The 15,977-nt window shown below is 40.5% G+C and overlaps 1 protein-coding gene across 3 annotated transcripts in view; it reads right to left on the bottom strand.

The window, feature by feature from the left end:
* Nucleotides 1–15,977, bottom strand: part of DHX35 (DEAH-box helicase 35) — a 28,623-nt gene that overhangs the window by 12,479 nt on the left and 167 nt on the right. For all 3 annotated transcript variants that reach the window (XM_053958758.1, XM_053958759.1, XM_053958760.1), the window contains exons 2-14: nucleotides 14,539–14,672; nucleotides 14,073–14,165; nucleotides 13,836–13,913; nucleotides 12,136–12,240; nucleotides 11,243–11,304; nucleotides 10,584–10,653; nucleotides 9,899–9,958; nucleotides 7,885–7,997; nucleotides 7,614–7,710; nucleotides 6,364–6,522; nucleotides 4,891–5,101; nucleotides 2,553–2,677; nucleotides 2,033–2,087 (exon numbers count right to left, since the gene is read on the bottom strand). In XM_053958758.1, the coding sequence (XP_053814733.1) occupies nucleotides 2,033–2,087; nucleotides 2,553–2,677; nucleotides 4,891–5,101; nucleotides 6,364–6,522; nucleotides 7,614–7,710; nucleotides 7,885–7,997; nucleotides 9,899–9,958; nucleotides 10,584–10,653; nucleotides 11,243–11,304; nucleotides 12,136–12,240; nucleotides 13,836–13,913; nucleotides 14,073–14,165; nucleotides 14,539–14,672 (1,362 nt within the window). The remainder of the gene's footprint in view (nucleotides 1–2,032; nucleotides 2,088–2,552; nucleotides 2,678–4,890; nucleotides 5,102–6,363; nucleotides 6,523–7,613; nucleotides 7,711–7,884; nucleotides 7,998–9,898; nucleotides 9,959–10,583; nucleotides 10,654–11,242; nucleotides 11,305–12,135; nucleotides 12,241–13,835; nucleotides 13,914–14,072; nucleotides 14,166–14,538; nucleotides 14,673–15,977) is intronic.

Below are 15,977 nucleotides of genomic sequence, written 5' to 3'. Positions count from 1 at the left end.
AAAAGAGAGCAGACTGCCACAAGTTACAGCACAGCATCTGTGAGTGGTCTACAGACAGCCACAAACCTCTGGAAGCTTCCAAAACTTACACAATCTCCTTTATGCTGCCTCATGTTTACATTATGGAGCAAACATTGTCAACTCTGAATTAGCTACAAACAAGGAGCTGAAGTCAAATAGAGCTTAGTTTTGACTACTTGGCCTCATATCAAGTTTCTGTTTTGTTTAGTTTGTTGCATTCAAAAAGATTACACAGCTGTCAAAAAAACTCAACAATATAACAGTTCTTCCTATAAACAAAATTAGGCAGCAGGCATCTCACTGGCCACACAAAAAGGAGTTGAAAACTGTGTATAAAAACATATTACTACAGTGTGATCTGAGTGTTAAAAGTAGCCAACAGCAGCATAATGAATAAAGCCAGAATGAACACACTTAGAATCAAAGACTATCTCAAGTTAGAGAGGACCCACCCATAAGGCTCAAGTCCAAGTCCCTGCTCCTCACAGAGCCACCTAAAACTAAACCATATGCCAACAATGTTGTTCAGACTCCAATGAACTGGAGAACAAGCTCTGATTAGTAACACAGAGAACAGAATTTAAAAAAAGATACTCTTTTAAGTAGCTGAACAGTAGAAAAGTACTTTAAATTATGCTCTCAAGATGTGTCAGACTAATCTTTTCATTACAAGTTTGTGCGTATCTGTTGACTTGTCCATAACTGGCAAGTTCAATACTAAAACTAGAGCAGAGTCTCTGCAAGTGGCATGCATTTAAAAGCATGAAAAGCCAGCAAGCTGTTCACTGAAACACACACACTGCCTTGAGAAACAGAGTTCCAGTTCATCCAGGAGAAAATGCGCTGGTTTTAGGGATGATCAGGGGTTTTTGTTAGTGGTTGTATCCTGTAATCACAGCTAATAGAATCAGAACAGTTTGACTTGTTGTGGGTTTGAACATTGCCTCAGCTGCAGGACCAACAGCACAAACAGGAAGAGCATTACACTACAGCAGGTGCAGCCTTTCAGCCACAGCCCATCCTGCATCCAGAGCAGAGTACAGACTGGAACTCATTTAAAAATTATAATTCAATTAACTCTTAATAACTTCTGTCAGTAAAACCTTCAAAATCATAGCAAGGAGGCAGTTTGAAAACTATCACACTCTCTGTGGGGTTTTATGCACAGCCCCCAGGGACTGAGCTCTCCCAAATTCGGGCATCACATTTGACTCACAGTGCTTAGGCAGAGTTCCAGCACACACACTGCAAAATCAGATAATGACTGCAACGTGTTAACAGGAAAATTTATAAAAGACACACTTTTTCAGAGTCCCACTAAGGAACAAAGTCCCAACTCTATCAGCCTTGATAAATTCTGGGTTATTACAGTCAAACCTTTGCTTACAACTTTTTCTGTTTATATCTGCAAGCATTACATGTTTCCACTGCTGGCACAGTAACATGAAATAAAAGACTACCACACCAAGTCTTAGGTATGTGACAACTTATCTAACTGGGTGCAGGTAAAGTTAGTGTCTAACTCCTCTACTGGTCTAATTAGTGTCCAAACTCCATTTTTATCTTCATACCACTCTGTAAGGACTGAAGGAACACAAAGAGGATATGCCAGGAGAAAAACACCCTCATCAGCTCAGAGCCCTGCTCCTAGCAAGGACAAATAGCTGGTTTCCTCCCATGAAATTGCAAGGAAATACAGATAAGATAACTACAAAATACTCATTTACCCAATCTAAATAGTTAAATTCTAGTTTAAACTCCATTGCTGTTTGCTTGCTTACCCATCTGAAATAACCAAAAGAGTAAATTCAGAAGAGACTGAGGTATACTCTAAAAACCCACCAACAAAAAAATTCCACCAGTCACAGCTGTGTTTCTCCTTCTTTCTCAAAGCACAGCTCTGAAATGCAAATTTTATTAATGTTCATCCAATCACCAAATACAAATTACAAGTTTTTTTTCACAACTCCTGCAATATAGCTACAAATAAAGTAAAGCATTAAAATCTCACCTCCTAAAGCATACAGCAACTCTAAAGCTTGCACCATCGATTGTGCAGGGGGTGGCTGTGAAGAGAAAATGTGCATTCATTGAAGTTATCAGCATAGAACATGAGTTTAGCATAGAACATGAGTTCATAGATCTTCCTCTTTTGCAAAATCCTTAACTACCTACTCTCTGCTGCAAAATGAACAAAGAGCTCTCACACTCTTCCTTCTTCATAAATTCAGTGCAAAGGGACTGCAGTTACAATTCTACAGAACCTCACAGTTTGTCTTTTTAACTTTCCTGACTTCTCAACAATTTAAACATCAAACTCTGGAATACAAAGGGTTGTTTCTAAGTGGTCACACACATTATTTGCACTCTTGGTTCCCAGGAACACCCTTTGCTGCCTGACAGGGGACAAGGAGCTACACTTTCCAAACCAGCAGGGCAATGGTGAAAGGCTCTGCGGGCTACCCCCAGGTCATCCCCTGATCTCTCCTCAGCCCAAGGAAAGGTGACAGCCTCCAGAGCCTGGGACTCACCGACAGGAAGGGGAACCTGAGCACGTTGTCAATCCCCAAAGCCTTGAGCTGCAGGATGACAGGGGCCAGGTTACTGCGCTGCATCTCCGGCACCGTGGACTTGGGCAGCTTCTCAAAGTCCTCCTCTGTGGGGGGAGAAAAACACAACTGGGGACTGAGCTTCAACTCCCATTCTGTGCAGCCATCACGACAGAATCACACCCATTTCAAATTTAAATTATCACATATGGATTCTTGACAGGTGTTAGAAGATGATCTCTATCCCAAAGATGATCTTTCTCCAGTTACTGTATTACATTATTTTTATTTAAATAGAAATTCAATGGTTTTGGCTACAATTTTGATTTTATAGTTCACCCACCCACGTTTCAATTCGAAATGTTATAAATTCGTCACAGAAATCTGGAAATGTTTTGTTTCTCCTCTGTTTCATGTTTTTGTCAGAAAATAAAAGGCAGAGTGCAATACTACAAAAAAAGCATTTTTTTAAAAGAGACATGGAAAAGTTTCAAAGCCGCATGCTTTCAGTACAAGAACACTACTTTTGTTACTACTCAAACAAACAGTCTAAAATATATATTTTAAATAAAGATTAAGGATGGAAAAACAATTTATTTAACAATGCCTTTTTAAAATCACATTCACTATAAAGTCCAAGTCTGGAAAAATACTCCATGTAAGGATAAAACCTTCCACTAACCAACTGCTCTGCAGTAAAAACAAAGGCACATTCTACATTATTTTCACCCAAACTATTTTCATTTCTACATAACCCTTTTCTATCTCAAACCTTCCCTAGGACAAAGACAGTGCTGTTTCTCTGCTGTTGTTCACTCTGTGCACTTTCTTCTTTTCTTTTTTATTTTTTTCCTCCTTTAAAACATTTCTTAAAGCACTCCCTAGACGAGCTCTTGAGCACACAAAAAATATCTTCAGTGTAGTCACGGTTTCTCCAGTAAAACACTCACAAAGCTATGTAAGCTTGGGATATTGTGTAGCACATTTGTCTCCTGATTTTTACTGGATACATAAAAATTCTGAGCATAAACCATGGCTTGGTTTAATGTGGCAACTGCTGGCAAGCACATACACATTTTAAAGGAAAATGCTTCATCTCCAGCATCTCAGAGCACCAGTAAAACTAGAAGGGACCTGAAGCCCATCAGCAATGGGAGTGTTCAGCTGCAAAGCCTTTTCTCATTAAGCTGCTGAGAACAGACTCTTTGATTGCAGCTCTCTGGATAGTGTAAGGTAGCCAAGAGATTAATTTATAACAATAATTTTTGTGCACTGCCAGGGTCATTGATTCAAGGGAAGAATTTGGGGTTGGCAGCTATTCCTAGGAAAAAAAAGAGACATGAAGTTTTCTCTGAGTTACCTAAAGCCCTTCCAGAGCCCTTTTGTTAAATGCAAGGTCTATAAAGACGTCAGAGAAGAGATCTTATAATACTGGTAAGTATTACAAGCTGAAACTGTTCAGAAACCAAAATTCTTAAAGAGCAAACTTCTTAATAAGCTCACCACTTTTAAGAGCTGCATTAACATTTCATGTTTGCAACTGCTGACTCTGCCCCATTTGTGCTTCTGATTCACAAAAAAGATTCAGTTTCTAGCACCTAGCACATAAGAACGAGGTATTTCTAAATAAGCCAGAGGAACAAGTGTGGGAATTAGAAAAATAGAAACTTCCACAGATACTAAAGAGTTTGATTTATAACCTTAGAAGCTTAAATTGATGTAAAAATACAATACACAGACATTAAACAGAAAAATCATAAACTTATGTTTCTATAGTTGTAAGTAAGAATATACCTTAAATAAGTGAGAGACTATTGATAAGATACAGGGTTTATAATGTCGGGGCGAGGTTATATAGATTATATAGGTTATAAATATGTAGTGTAGAGTTTATATAGAATAAGCTAAGAGTTTAGAAGTTATAATAGAAACGTGTATATGTACAACAGCAGCCTATTAGACAAAAGTATCCACAGTGCAGTAAAGTGAAAGTGATAAGTTAAAAAAACAAAATAAACCTTATAACATCTGTCCATTAAACTCGAAAGTTATATATTACCTTGTAACTTGTGACTACTCTTGAACTACAACCAGCTACTTACGCTCATAAATCTCAAAACCTCAAAAACTTATATTTATCGAAATAATAAATTGTTCTTAACCCAAAAGTAATCCCACTCCTTCATTACTGACAGCAACAACGATAAACAACAAAGGGAAATATTGTTCTTCCGATGAACGAACAAACCCAGCCTTTTGTCCTTAGGCTCAGGCTAATGAAGAGCGCAGCGCTCAGCAGCGAGGTCCCACGGCTGCTGACCTGTGTAGAGCCGGTAGCACTTCCCGGAGCGGTTGCGGCCGGCACGCCCTGCCCGCTGCTTGGCCGAGGCTTTGGACACGGGCACCACCACCAGGCACTCGATGGCCGTCTTGGGGTTGTAGGCACGCAGCTTCACAAAGCCACAGTCGATGACAAAGGCGATGCCGTGCACTGTGATGGAGGTCTCAGCAATGTTGGTGGCAACGATCACCTGCAGGCACAGGCACAGAGAGGATCCTGTGAGCTCCCCGGGCTCAGTGAGCCCATCAGCCAAATAGCAGCCAGGGAGATCTCAGCCATGACAGGCCCAGGACACGCTCAGCAGCACAAAACGACACAGTACAAGCAGCAGAAGGAGCTGTCAGCTTGAAATAAGCCCAGTTTGCACAGCAGTTCTCACAGCTTCACAATCACTTTCTTATTCAAATTTATTCTCTCTTCATAAAAGAAGAGCTTGGCAGTGTTTGCAGAGAAAATCTTTGGCAGTGTTTGCAGAGAAAAAGATTAACTGACTGTAAATCAAGTGTTCTCATGTAGCAAACTAAGAATGTTTTCTTTATGCTTTGCAGTTACACTGAACTCTTCTTTATACTAGAATGAGGTGGGGGATAGGAGGGGAACAGAGCTGATTAAGAGTTCCACATTCAGCATTCCTGCAGGGATTCACTTATATATGTATGCCCTAAAAAAAATAATTGTTCCCAGACAACAGTGGGAAATCTAATGTTTATTTCACCTGAACTTAAAAAGGAAATTTTGAAAGTTAACAGACTAATGTCATATCCTCGAGAGAAGTATTTATATGAAATGTTCTTCAATGGTAGATGAACAATTTTACTTGTCAAACCCAGCAGGTACAAGAATTACAAGTCACCTTGCTGTAGTTTTGTCAGCTTATTTCAGCCCCAACACAGGCTCTGCATAAGCAGAAAGAACTAATCACATCCAATTATATACTTCTATGACATTAAATGTCCAAACAAGACTTGCAGAAGTCAAAACAAAGCTTTTTTTTCCACTAAAATCAAGTAAGCTTGAACTTGTTCCTTAGATGAAAATATAGCACGTACCCACTGTCACTAATTTTTCTACTACTGGTGGAAAACAGCCATGGACATTTTGATCACAAAAAGAAAGAAAAAGTTAAAAGCAATGGAGTTCAGAGTGTAAGAAGCTGCAACTGAATGAAGACAAATACAAAGTTGTATGGAGACACTTAAAAATTGCAGAGTTGATGAGGCAGAGAGGAAAGTTGGAACCGACATGTCTAGGAGTGATCAAAGATGAAAAAGGAAGCCAGGGAAGATGTTTTTGGTTCCCAGTTTGAAAGCTGACAGCATTGATGGGAGATGCAGAAAGCCTCCCTCAAAGCAGCGTTTGCAATAGTCCCGTGATGTGAACCTGATAAATGAAACCTGTGTGCTGCAGACACCCTTCTGGGTGGGGGAAATTGAGACAGACACAAGAGCTCACCTTCCTGACAGTGTGAGGGACTCTCTCAAACACTTTGAGCTGCTCAGGAGAAGGCAGCCCAGCGTACATGGGCAGAACACGGAGGTGTTTTTTCATGCCGGTGCGGGCGAGGGCTCGAGCCTGTTCTATGAGCATGGAAACAACAGTCTCCACTTCCTCCTGCAGCCAGAGCAGCACAGGGCACACAGTGAGAGGCTGCACTTTAACAGCACATTCCTGTCACCTAGATACAGAAACTGCACCAAATAATACCATTGTAATTGTCCAAACTTCAGGATTTTGACTAGCTCATCCCATGCTGTAATACTCTTAAGATAAATTGCTACTAGTAATAAATAAAGCTTTATATACTTGTTTATATTCACTGTTATTTGAGTCAATGTCATACCACAAACACATGAGCAAAATCATGGGGAAGGACTGAAACAAGCTTAGGAGGAAGCAGGTTAATTTTCCTGTCTATCTCAACTGGTGAGAGCAAAATGGGAGGCTAAAATATTCTGGCAGACCAGAATGCTGTGGGCCTGGATCAGGAATGAAACAGGAACAGCACTGATACCTCTTGCTTGACTTAATATTTAATCTCAGCTATGGCATCTCACTCTTAAAGACAGAAAACAAAATGTTTAAACATTGCTTCATGAAATACCAAATTCATTATTCCAAAGTTAAATCAATAAAGAGGATGAGGAATTGCTTTTGAAAATATGCAAGATGTTATTGAAGTTCTTCAAGGTAGCTCCTCACTGGAGGAATGAGTTGTTTCCCATTTGCTCTTCCCAGCTGCAAAGTGAGCTGACAAGCATAAATAGAGCAGAAGAGACCAGTACATTTTGATCTCATGGTAATTTGTTTTTCTGTCAAACATTTCAGATGTTAAGCCTAACAAATGGAAACTCCATTTGCCTTAATTATTAATGATGACTCACTGTCAATTTAATAACTGGGTATGTGTGACTTGCACCAGCAAACCACACAGAATTCCACTCACTAACAAGGCTGAGAAAATACAGCATTAAATGACAAAAACTATCATCCATCACTAGCTTTGATAAATTCAGGCCATATATTGTCTTCATATCTTTGGGACTGGCCTAGTTTTGCTCCCACCAATAGAGAAATGTTTGTCATCTTTACTGACAATAAAGCAAGCAAAACTAAGGAAAGCCTCAGGAGACTGATGCAGCTTTGCAAAGTTCATAATACAGCACTGTAAAGCAAAAAAAGAAAAAAAATTCTTATGTCTATACCTGGCCAGTTAAAAATGCCAGTATATCACCATCATTCTCCATCTGGTGAATTTTCATTGTCGTTTCCACAGTTGATTTTATATAGTCAGGAACAGGGCTATGGGGAGAGAAAGCAGCAGAGACATGAGCAGAAAAATAGGTACAGACTCCTCCCCTCCAGCAGGGACAAACAGAGCAGCTTTGGGACAGCAGAGCTCTAACCTAGAGAAAATGATAGCACAGTTGCACAGTCTCACAGTCTCACTACTGCCAAGACCAGACAGGAACACACCTCTGTAGGTAAAAGATGTCCACTGGAAACGTCCTCCCCTCGACAGTGAGGATCACACTGGTGTCTTTGCTGGGGTCACCGGTATCATTTTGATTAAAGAAATCCCTGAATTTCTACATTAAAATAAAAACAAACACTTTCAGTTTGACATTTCAAGGAATGGAGAGAAAAACCTAAAGACACGAAGAAGTTAAATTGCTACTACTTGGATGTTTACTTCATCAATTTGACAGTGCCAATTAAAAAATATGAAAGTTTGATTTTGTTGCCTTCTGTCTGGGGTTCAGGCATTTAGCACAAATACTGTTGCAATGTCTCATTACTTTGAGCAGTAAAAACAGGAAAGGGAAATAAAATTAATTATATCAGCTGCTACAGTTGGCAAAAGAAGATAAAGAAACTTTTAACTGTAAGTTAAATCTATCAAATTAGCAAAGTCAAAGCTAAGAAGAACTTGGAAATAATTGTGCAAAAAGGTTTGTGTAGGGCCTGCATATTCTCATCCATTTTTGGGTGAGTGAGTAAATTTTACAGCCCTTACTGAACACCAAGATCTCACTTTGTAAAAGCAGAGTTAGGCATGATTTATGAAAGTTTTTGATTTATGCATTGTGAGACACCTTCATAAATTTAGATCTATTGTCATGAAGTATTTTCAATAAATAACAGCAAAAGATGGAACTTAAGAACCCATATAATTCATCTCAACTTTTATGAGCATTGTAGAGATAACCATCAACTCTCTGCATTAAACAAAAACCTTTATATAGTACACCAATCATTTTGCTCATATTAACTCATTTTAGATTAACTGTCATCTATTTGAAATATGGTTTCTGGCAGTTAAAATTTTGCACTGTAGTGCATAGAATATACAGCAGTGTAAACATTACCAAAGCACAGCACACTTCCAACATTCATGGCATATGGTACTTGTCACTAAAGGAAATCTCTGTGTGCCCACACCTTCAGTGCCACATGTAAGCTCTCACCACCACATCTTATTAAGGACAGAGCAGTTAGGAAAAGTGGAGAAGAGGAATGAACATGACAGAGGAGATGGAATAGCTGCCATATGAGGAGACTGAAAAGGCTGTGCTTGAAGAGCACAAGGTTGAGAAGACACAGCTGAGGTTTACAGAATCAAAGGTGACAAAGTAAATGTAAAACTGGTTTTGGTGTGTTTTTTTTAAACAAATACCCAATACAAGAACCCGGAGATCCTTGATGAAACTAACAGGTTTGAAAGAATTAGTCCAAGTACTTCATTATACAGCAGATGGCAAACTCCTGAAAATTATTCATGGTGTCCTGGAGACTTGCAGATACAAAGACAAATGAACAAACAGCAGGTCCATAAATACATAGCAGAGGGAAACAGCAGGAAGGTGCTGACTAATATCTGTACTACAACTACTGCAGGTGCTGAGGCAGCTCAGACTGAGCAGACCCACAGCAGGTGCACAGGCTCACATGCTCTCCCTGAACAGCATCTCCTGTTGCTGCTGCTACAAGCACAACACAGGGCTGGGTGAAACACAGCTCAGCTCTAGGAGTTCCTCTTCTCTTCCTACTTAGAATTAAATTCATGATGCTTTTACTAAGTTTACGTAAGTGTCCACAGGCCACGAGTCAATCAGGGATCTAGTAAGATCTCACTGAAATTAAATCTATTAATTTATCACTTATTTTTACTTGTCTATAGTTGCCTCAGATTATTTCTATCAGCAAAACTGAGCTAAATGCCCCTTAATAAATTAAGCCAAGAGAACATATTTTTATAAAGAATACATAAAAGGAGAAAAATATATTAATACATAAAAAGCAGATTAATATTTAAACTCACATCCAAAAGAGTTTCCTAATAGAACATGAAAACAAAAAAAGAGCAACTGAACTACAGCAGATTTTTTCCTGCAACCACTCGGGCAGTACAGAGGATAAGCTGTACATGAATAGCAGCAGAGCTGTCACCTAATGTCACCTCATTTCAACCCAAATCTCTGAGCTGTACCTCTGCATCCAAGGTGGCTGAAGCCACAATCAGGCGAAGATCCCCACGCTTCTTCTGAACCTGGGAGAGAGACCAACAACACCCAGAGTTAAAACTGCTTTCTGAAATACAAGACTAGAACCAAGATTTAGAGAATCCAGATTAGCAGAAACCTCTCTGTAAAACTACTTTAAACTACAAGACAGGTGACCAATGAAGCAGCCTTATCACCCCACAGGTCTAAGAACCCAATGACTGTTTGGAGTTTTATGTCATTATTTTAAGGGCATTCAGTCAGTTATTTTAATTTACTCTTGATTTCTGATGAGACTCAGATCTTTAGTAGGCTGAAAGTCAGCAACAAGACCCTATCAGATCACTTCACATGATCAGCAGCAGCAGAATCAACAGTGTATTTTTGGAACTAGCAGCTAAGGAGACATTTCAGCATCAGGGGAAAGAAAGAGAGGATCCTCAATGTCAGATGACCAAAGTAAATAGCTGGGTATGTACAATGGGCAGCAGGATAAATGAGGAAGCAGCAATCACACTCCCTAAATGAGGAAGCAGCAATCATACTCCCTCAATTACCAGCCATCAGGATCAGAGGTTGAATGAAAAGGATGGAAATTAAAACAGTAACAGAGAGCTGTATTAAAATTACCAACCAAAATTACAGAGTTACAGTGAATTAAAAAAGAATTACCTTTTTTAGTAAGCCAATGGCAATGTCTGTATAAAGAGTCCTTTCGTGAGCTTCATCCAACATGAGGACACTGTGAAAAAGCAGAAAGGTAAGGTTTCAGAAATTACTTGACTGACACTAGAATCAGTGTCTCACTGTCTTCTAGAAACACCAGTATTTGAAATCTGCTGCTGGACTATTACTGTTCACAGCCACTTACAGAATTGGGGAAGTGGCACATACACACTGTTTCCTATTCAGGCTAGGAGTAGAAGAAAACACGTCTATGTTCATTGTACTGCACAGGTTTTCTGGATATCAGAAAAGCCTGTTCATTGTTGATTTTTTTTTTATTAGTATAAGGAAAAAAAATAATTTAAAATTAGGAAATAAAACAATTCGGACTCCATAAGGCCCCCTTAGCTTTGTCTCAAAACTACAGCATCAAATCTTGTTGGTTTTGGTGTTGCAATGATCAACTAACAACAATATGCTGTTGATAAAAACAATGTTGTTTTTACAACAGAAAGAAGTCAGAGTTCTACAATAATTTTCACTTTTTCGTTATTTAATTTATAATAGCCACTAATAATTTATAAAAACTGCTATCACGATAGCTTGAAAAAAGCAGATTTTTACCAAATTGCACTTCAGAAAGCATTCATTCTACATTTTCTTACCTGTATCTTGTTAATAAAGGATCAGCCATCATTTCCCTTACCAGCATACCATCAGTTAGAAACTAGAAGTGAATGAAAAAAAAAAGGCAAAAAAATCTTTATCATTGTGATTTTATAGATGTTTTATAGGCTTTTGCCTGAATGTTTCCTGGCCTTTAATTTTCCAGTGATCTACCAAATTAGACTGTGATTGCAACTGTGGTCTTGAACTAAGTAAAAACTGATGGTAAAAAACTCCAAATTTCCAACTGCATGAATAATCATGCTTAAAAAAATTAAATTCAGGTCTATTTAGTGAACAAATAACTATTTCTTTCACTGTAAAAGGAACACCAGCCTCTGGAAAAAAATCACAAAGCAAATTGTCTCATTCATTATCACTGCTATTCCAGCACAACTAAAGCAAATCCTCTTCTGCAGAACACAAGCAACACTAACATTGCTCACAGCACTGAAAAACATCTGCAAAGTTGCTATTTAATCCACCAAATTATCTCTCAGTTTACTCATCTTGGGTTTTATCTGTGCTTTTAATCAAAATCTATTGCTAGGGGAGGTCACTTTTAGTCTGTGATTCACTGCAGCCTTTCCCTATGACTTTGATTGACACACAGCTCACACCAGTGCTGTACCAACAGCTGGCCATACCCTGAAATTGTTCTTTAGATTTAAAATGCTGCTTGTCAGACTATCAGAATAGAACAGGTACTCATTTTATTAAGGTTTGGATTGCCACAGCCATTTCAAGCACAATTTTGGGGTACCCACGTGGGAAACTGAAATGTTACCTATTCTCTTGAGTGGGCATCACAAGGCTCTCATTAATTTTGCAGAAGTATTTGAAGAGTTTTAACTAATCCCTTCAGAGTAACCACACACTGTTCGTGTTTCACCTTAATTCTTGTAGCCTGTGGGTCTGTGCAGTCGTCAAACCGGATACAATATCCAACCTCATGTCCCAGCACTGCACCTCTTTCATCAGCAACTCGGCCTGCAACCTGAGAAAAGAGATCCTCGTAAGGAGCAAACAGCTCAGCACACTCCAGTCTTGTGTCATTACAAACTACAAAGACATCTAAAGACACAATAAAACTCCACAATACATTAATTAGTCCCTGTAGAATTCCAACCACAAGTTAGTGCCAGTCATTTGAGTGACACTCTAGCCTATACCTACAGGCAGTGAATTCATTATTTCAGTTGGAATCTTATCACCCCACCACTCTGAGCCCAAGAATTCAGGATAATTGTCAATCTGGGTAATGCAAGCAAGAGTTCAGGAATTTCTAAACTATGCTTTATATCTTTGCAGCTACCTATCTTTGTTTCTAACAACCCCCATGCTCTGGATGGGAGAGCAGATAAGTCACCTATTAAAATAAAATATCATTTTCAGGTCAGGACAAAGCAATAAATCATCAGTTATAGTTCTCATCTCCAGTAACAGCCACAGTCCAGGCAGTCTGCAACAACAGTCTCAAAGAAAAAACCTCCCGTGTCCATGTACTAAGCCTGAATGGAATAATCTTTCTATTTTAGGCTTAAAAATGACGCATTAAGACATGAAAGGGAAAAGTGAGTTTGCTGTGAGAAATCATCGCAGCACTCACAACATACTCTGTAGAACTTGTGCTCTGTCAGCTGGATGCCCTATGAAGGAGAAAAGGGAGGACACTGCAGGCAGACTGCCCAAAGCACAAGATGCAGAGCACTGCTAGAGACTGTCCCCATAACCAGGCTGGATCTGGTCAAGGAATGCTGGATTCTACAGTATTTACCAAGGTAGATGCTGGTGTGTTGCAGATACCATTTGCTATTTGATGGAGAACAGGCAAACTGAGGGTTATAAAATGGCACCACAGCTCTCTGTATAAAAAGAATGCTGCAGCAGAAACTTCACTCCAGTCAGTGCCTGGCAGCAGTTGTGAAGACAAAGGAGCAGTAGATGCTTTCTGTGCATGCTGCTACCAGAGAGGAGAAGTCATTGCCCTCAGCATCTCCTTTTCTCCCTCACAGCACACCCAGATAATGTTATGCTCTCCAAGACAAAATATGTATATGCAAAAATTTCTCACACTAAAACCGTTTCTTCCTCTGCCTGACATTTTTACAAAGGGAAACCAAAAAAACCCACACCCCATATAAACAACAAAGAACAAACACAAAAAAAATATTAAAAACCTAGTTATGAATTGCTAGAAAGAGGTGCACAACCTCTTGTTTCTTCCAGTGGCTGCATAACTATACGCAGATTTACATCACTGTTTCACCTTGTGAAAGAAGTTGAGGGTCACACAAGCACAGTTCTAGTCCTGAGTCAATCACAGCTCAGCCCTAAGTTCCGCACACAGTTCTGCTGACATCAGTCAATTTTACTTCAAAGCTTCTACATCTGCAATTCTGGAATGCTGGAATTTTTGGCCAGACCTACTAATCGGCTTGAATTCCGTGTGTAACACCAGCAGCTCTTAGAGAAAGACAAGCAGAAACACCTATTCATTCAGGAGCTCATGCAGATTCCAGCTATTCAGCAAAACCTGCTGCTAAACTGGAGGTTCTAATGCCAACAGACTGGGAAGATGGGGACACTCACTGAAACAGCAGCGACCCGACGAGGCTGCGTCACCCCAACAACTCTTCCTTCGGCTGTCCAGCCAGCTTCTGCCAGGTACTGCAAACAACAGTGGGGATAAGAGAGACACTGGTCATGCTGTGCTTACACCAAGGTGTTAGCTCCTCACACTCTGTGTTTTTACCTGGTTCTGCTCAATATTCCGTGTAAAATCCCCTGAGGGACTACCTGATTTTACCAACCTAAACAGACACTTACTTGTGGAATCTGTGTTGATTTCCCACATCCTGTTTCCCCAACAATCACCAGAGTCTGGTAGTTCTCCACTAGGTAAAGTATGTGATTTCTTAGCTGAAACAGAAGATGACATATAAACATAAAAAGCAGATTGTACAAAAATAAGAAAACAATTGAAAATACAATATTTACATATCTGGCAGACACAGTAACTTCTTGTTACATGGAGTTCACTGCCAAAAGTTAAACAGGCCTTTAAAATCTATAAATGACATGTACAGCACACAGTAAATAACATCCATCAACAAAGCCCTTAGAACTGTCAGTTACAGTTGCCAAACAGGACAATAAATTCCAATAAATAAAGAGCAGAGCCATAAAATTATTATTTATGTTGCAAAGTGATTTTATACTGCTCTTTAAAAAAAAAAACCCACAAGAACCAGGCATCATACAACACTTAATATATGAAAAAGAACTCCTGTACCTTAAAAACAGGCAGCTTTTGCCTTTGCTGTTCAATGGAGAGGGAAGCATAAGGGTTGTAGATGACAGTCACAGCGCTGCTCTCAGCAGGGCTCTGCCTCTCCTCGGAGACACTGACACCAGGACCTTCTGAGCCTACACAACAGGAGTGAATTTTAACTGGAACAACACACTTCTGCCTGGTGTATCACAATACAGCCAAAGTAAGTATGTTTCACACAGATAGGAATCATGGGTGGCAGCATATTAAAAAAAAAAACAAACAAGTTTTCTGTGAAAGCAATCGAAATATTACCTAACAATAAACAAGGGATATGCCCCTTGGTTCAGCTCTGAACTTACCTCAGGAACTGAAACTTGATTTATTCCTGCTGCAAATTATCACAAAACTACTGACAACTGAAACTGTGGAATCACACAAGTGAACTAGAGACAAACTCATCTCAGTAACAGAATGGGTCATCTCCAGCTGCAGATTCAACCAGGAAAGTCTGAGAGCAAAGAGGATTCCCCTGTTTTGTAGGATTGCCTTGCTTGCACTTCTCCCCTGTTTAAAGGTTAGTCCTTTTCAGAACTGCCAAGCAGTTCTAGCACAAATCAACAATGACCGTCCTGGTTTCCAAGGTGCTTCTCCACTGAGCTGCTCTCCCTGGTGTTAACCAAGGTTATTCCCACCCATGGCCAGGATTTTGCTCCTCCCTCGGAACTCCTTGGGATTGCCCTGCACACTTCACATCCCTTCGAGACCCCCGCAAAGGGCAGCACACCCAGCCCACAAACCGCCCGCCCTATCCCCTCCCCTGCCACCCCATAGCGGGCAGCACCGCACTGGAGCCACGAACACCCCCTGGGCTTTGGCACTGAGGGGACAGCCATTTCCCCACTGCCCTCATTGAATCATCGAGGTTGGAAAAGACCCTCAAGCTCATCCAGCCCAACCATCACCCTGCACCACCACTGTAATCCCTAAGCCACATCACCCAGCACCAGATTCTGACGCCTCTTAAAAACCCTCAGGGATGGTGACTCCACCACCTCCCCGCGCAAATTATTCCAATGCCTGACCGCCCGAACAGTGAAATAAAAAATTGTAATAGCTAATGGGAATCTCCCGTGTCTCATTTTAAGGCTATTTGCCCTGGTTCGCTGACGGCAGACACGGCAGAAGGGACCGGCTCGCACCTCAGCACAGCCTGCTGTCAGGGAGTTGTGGGGAGCGATGAGGTCACCCCTACGCCTCCTCTTCTGGAGACTAAGCAAACCCACTGCCCCCGCCGCTCCTCATAAGACGCGTTCGCGAATCCTTTCAGAGCCTTGCTGTAAATGCGCCAGCGACCCCAAAGAGCCAAGCGGGGCAGCGCTGCCGGCTTTCACCGCGCCCCTCACCACAACCAGGCAGCTCGGAGCTCTGTCCCCCACACCCCTCACCACGGCCAGCAG

Source organism: Vidua chalybeata, chromosome 17 (assembly GCF_026979565.1).
Source record: "Vidua chalybeata isolate OUT-0048 chromosome 17, bVidCha1 merged haplotype, whole genome shotgun sequence".
Classification (NCBI taxonomy): Eukaryota; Metazoa; Chordata; class Aves; order Passeriformes; family Viduidae; genus Vidua; species Vidua chalybeata.
Note: the sequence above shows the minus strand (reverse complement) of the source record. Positions and strands in the feature narration are given on the sequence as shown.